At 55.4% G+C, this 4,496-nt stretch overlaps 1 protein-coding gene across 2 annotated transcripts in view; it reads left to right on the forward strand.

Annotated features, from left to right (window-relative positions):
* SARDH (sarcosine dehydrogenase) overlaps nucleotides 1-4,496 on the forward strand; it is a 71,159-nt gene that overhangs the window by 37,822 nt on the left and 28,841 nt on the right. For both annotated transcript variants that reach the window (XM_017513108.2, XM_017513109.2), the window contains 2 exons: nucleotides 840-978; nucleotides 2,858-2,971. In XM_017513108.2, the coding sequence (XP_017368597.1) occupies nucleotides 840-978; nucleotides 2,858-2,971 (253 nt within the window). The remainder of the gene's footprint in view (nucleotides 1-839; nucleotides 979-2,857; nucleotides 2,972-4,496) is intronic.

The following is a 4,496-nucleotide window of genomic DNA, read 5'->3' on the forward strand; positions in this document are numbered from 1 at the left end:
AGTGGATTCCTTAGGATTTCCTATATACAAGATCCTGCTATTGGCAAATAGGGATGTTTTTACTTTTTCTTCTTCTTCATCCTTGATCTGGATGCTGTTTATTTTTCTTTTCCTGCCTAATTGCCCTGGCTAGGGCCTCCACTACAGTGTTGAATAGAGTGGCAAGAATGGACCCCTCCGTCTTGTTCCCGGTCTTTCATCATGAAATATAATGTTTGCTATGTGATTTTTGTAGGTGTCCTTCATCGGGTGGGGGAAGTTCCCTTGTATTCCCAGTTTGTTGTGTGTTTTTACCATGAACGGGTGGATTTTGTCAAATACTTTCCTGTATCTATTGGAGGATCAGATGGCTTTTGGCCTTTGTTCTCTTAAAATGTTGCATTACAGCAATTGATGTTCGAACGTTAAACCAGCCTCACGTTCCTGGGATAAATCCCATTGACCATGGTGTGTGATTTCTTTCTTATGTTGCTGGATTTGATTTGCTAGTTTAATTTCCAGTTATTTGTGAATTTTCCAATTTTTCTTCTGCTACTGATCTCTAATTTAATTTCATTGTGGTCAAAGAACACGCTTTGTATGATCTCACCCTTTTTGAATGTATTGACCCTTGTATTGTGGCCTAGCACATCATCTATCCTGGGGAACATTCCCTGTGCTGAGAAGCATGTGTCACAGTGTGTACCTGAGCTGGGAAGGGCTTGGTGGGGGCTGGAAGGGAGGGAGGGGAGGCTCAGTGCAGGTGTGTTGGAAAGAGCCCCCGTTCTCCACGTTCTCGAGGGGGAAGCACACCCCAAAGGCCCCCATGGCATTCCCACCTCCTCCCTGGAACTTTTCAGATCAAGAAGGAGTGTCTGGCCTGCAGAGGGGCCGCTGCTGTGTTTGACATGTCCTACTTCGGGAAGTTCTACCTGGTGGGGCTGGATGCAAGGGAGGCTGCCGACTGGCTCTTCACCGCAGACGTCAGCCGACCCCCAGGTATGGGGCCTGGGGTGGGGGGCATGTTCCTGTCACTCCATGAGTACAGCCTCAGGCACTGAGACAAGCTGGCACCACCCCATCCCCTCGGGCACCCTGAGCACACTGCTCCTTGCCCTCCCCTGGCCTTGGGCCCCTCTGTCCGGCCCCCTTTGCCCCATCCCAGGCCCCAGGCCCTAGGACCTCACCACTTTCCTCCTCCTCTCCCTCCCGCCTTCCTTCTCCTCCCCATTCCTGCCTTCCTCTCTATTCCAGAAAGGATGTGTGGTAGCTAGCCCTCAGCCACCTCTCTCCTGGGACTGAGGGGCCCAGTACCCCTCATACTCTCACAGGTGGGGTTGCCAGAATTAGATAGAAACATAGGATGCTCAGCTACATTTGAGTTTTGGATGCATAATGGCTCATTTTTAACATAAGTATGTCCCATTAACAAATATGGCTTGTCCCAAATATGGGATATATTTGGCTTGGGACATACTTGGATCTTCATCTGCTTTTTTGTCACCCACTCACCCAAAAGCACAGGCATCACCATCTTCATGAGTGTCCCGGGCTGCCAGAACAGAGTATCACAAACCTGGTGGCTTAAACAACAGCAATTTATTGTCACGGTTTCGGAAGCGGGAGGTCAAAATGAGGGTGTCTTCAGCTGATGCTCTGCAGAGGACCCTCCCTTGCTCTTCCAGCTACTGATGGTGGTCGGGAGCCTAGGCCTTCCTAGGCATGAAGCTGCGTCACTGCAGTCTCTGCCTGTTGTCACATGGCTTTCTCCAGGTGTTCTCTCTCTTCTTTTGTTTTTTTGAGTCAGAGTCTCACTCTGTCGGTCAGGCTGGAGTGCAGTGGCGCTCTCTCGGCTCACCACAAACTCCGCCTCCTGCGTGCAAGTGATTCTCCTGCCTCCGCTTCCTGAGTAGCTGGGATTGCAGGTGCATGCCACCACGCCCAGCTAATGTTTATATTTTTAGTAGAGACGGGGTTTTACCATGTTGGCCAGGCTGGTCTCAAACTCCTGACCTCAAGTGATCCTCTCACCTCGGCCTTCCAAAGAGCTGGGATTACAGGCGTGAGCCACCACACCCAGCTGTGTTATCTTCTTATAAGGACAGCAGTGAGATCAGGTGGGGGCCCACACTAATGGGCTCACTCTAACCTGATCACATCTGCAAAGATCCATTTCCAAATAGATCATGGTCCCAGTCCTGGGTTGAAGACTTTCACGTATCTTTTTGGGGGTTACAGTTCAACCCCGATATCATCTCTCTAGCCAGCCAACCAGCAAACCCACTCTCCAGACTCCCAGGCACCTGCTGCTCACCTCCCATTAATCCCGCTGCCCACTCCGGCTTCCATCCACCCACCCACCAGCCCACACATCCCTGTTGCTCCATACATCTGTTCCCCCTTCTACTCACCCACTCCCATCCTCCCATCCATCTGCCCACCTTCCCATCTGTCCAGCCATCCTCCATCCACTAAGTAATCTATGCCACAGGCATTCCTGGAGTCTTCTTTGGTCCCAGGCACAGTGCTGGGAGCCCCAAAATGAATGTGCGGGTGGCATGAATCCTGTCTCTAGAAACTTCTCGGCATGGTGGTGGGTAGGCGGGTGGGATGGAATGGGAGCGGCCAGTGCCAAGGCCTTTCAGGAAGAAAGAAGCTTCCCTCCCGCAAGGGTGGCGGCGATGGGACGGCCTGCCCGTGGCTAGTCCTCTCTGGGTCATCCAGCTGAAATGGCATCCCTGGGCTGAGGGGCTCTCCAGGTCATCTCCCAGGACGGCATCCTGCTGGGGGTTATCCAGCCTCTGCACGAGGAGCTGCCCATGTGAGCGGCCCGCAGGCCCTGGGGCAGCACAGACCCAGCTTCCTCCCCTTCCCACAGGCTCCACCGTGTACACGTGCATGCTCAACCAGCGTGGGGGCACCGAGAGTGACCTGACCGTCAGCCGTCTGGCACCCGGCCCCCAGGCCTCGCTGCTGGCCCCTGCCTTTGAAGGTATGGATGCCTCTGTGTGTACGGTGCTGTGACCGTGGCCTGCTCAGTGGACCGGCGGTTGAGGACAGGGTAGGATGGACGGGATGGGCTGCCGACGGCAGCTCTGTCATTAGCTGTTGTGGCCACTGTGGTCAGGGCCGGGAGATTAGAGGTCTTGTTTCAAGCTAAATTCGGGCTTTGTTCAGGCAGCACTGCTGGAGCTCCAGCCCTCAGTGATCACGTCTTTGAACCTGTCCACAGTGTTGCATTTCGGAGTGGCCGCCATGTGGGCGTGCTCAGCTTGGCTGCCCGGAACAGAGCGTGCCAACGACAGGCCGTGCCTCCCACTCAGAGCAGTCAGCTTCCTTCTGCCACTGACATCCTGGCTGGGTTGGAGTCTCAGTCCCCCAGTCTGAGGCCTGGGCCGGCCCTTAGAAGATGTGCAGCTCAGGGCCCACCCTGACACCTGACTGCCCTTGCAGTCCCTCTGTGAATGCGTGCGTGCCCTCAGCAACAGCTGGCTCAGTACCCTCATGCTACACAAAGCTGGGACCTGCCTCCTGTCCCTTCAGCCTGGTCCTGTTCCTGGGTTCACAAAGGAGCCATCTGATCTCTACTCCTGTAACCCATCCCCCCAGGGATAAAGGAGCAGAGACGGAAGCATTCTCTTTCTCCGGGAAGGGGCATTGCTGCCTCTGGGATGGGGCTTGCACAGGGGAAGGTGCTGGCCATGCAGCTCTCTGTGCTGACCCCGGGGGCAGGGGTACAGCCAGTGGGAAGGGCTCAGCCCATTCAGAAAACCTGGCACCTCCTTGCTTTCGGCCTGACTCCGTGCTGCTGACAGGTGTAGTTGTTTCCTCACTCGGTCACTGTCCCCCGGGGGTCCAGCTCGGGCACTGGGGGAGAGAGGCAAGGGGAGAAAGGGGCCCATTCATGATCCACTCAGAACCGGCACCTGCAGCAGCAGTCCTGGGGCACCAACTGTGTGTCAGGCTCAGCACGAGGCAGCTAGGACCCGGCAATGAACGGAACGCAGACGTCCCCGCCCACGTGGAGGTGACACCTCAGGGAGGAACGAGGATTGAAAAAACTGAAATAAGTGGAAGGGGCAGGGTGTGAGACGGGTCAGGAAGAAAAACGAAGACTGGAGGGCGTGGGATATTGGGGGCCAGGGTGGAAAGACAGGTTACTAACTGCCTAGGGCGTCTTTGAGGCTGGGGGCTGGCAGGGACTCCAGGGCCTCCGGGGTGCTGCCGAAAACAGGGAGTACTGAGGTGAGCCCAGCAGCTTTGAGGCTGGGTCAGAGATGAGGCAATGAGTGTGAGTGAGGGCGAGGGTGTGAGTGTGAGTGAGGGGTGCTGTGGTGAGGATGAGGCTGTGAGTGTGAGTGAGGGTCCTGTTTTGGGGGATGAGGCTGTGAGTGTGAGTGAGGGTCCCGTGGTGAGGATGAGGCTGTGAGTGTGAGTGAGGGTCCTGTTTTGGGGGATGAGGCTGTGAGTGTGAGTGAGGGTCCCGTGGTGAGGATGAGACTGTGAGTGTGAGTGAG

The sequence above is a fragment of the Cebus imitator genome, unplaced genomic scaffold (genome assembly GCF_001604975.1).
Source record: "Cebus imitator isolate Cc_AM_T3 unplaced genomic scaffold, Cebus_imitator-1.0 Scaffold486, whole genome shotgun sequence".
NCBI classification, from domain to species: Eukaryota; Metazoa; Chordata; class Mammalia; order Primates; family Cebidae; genus Cebus; species Cebus imitator.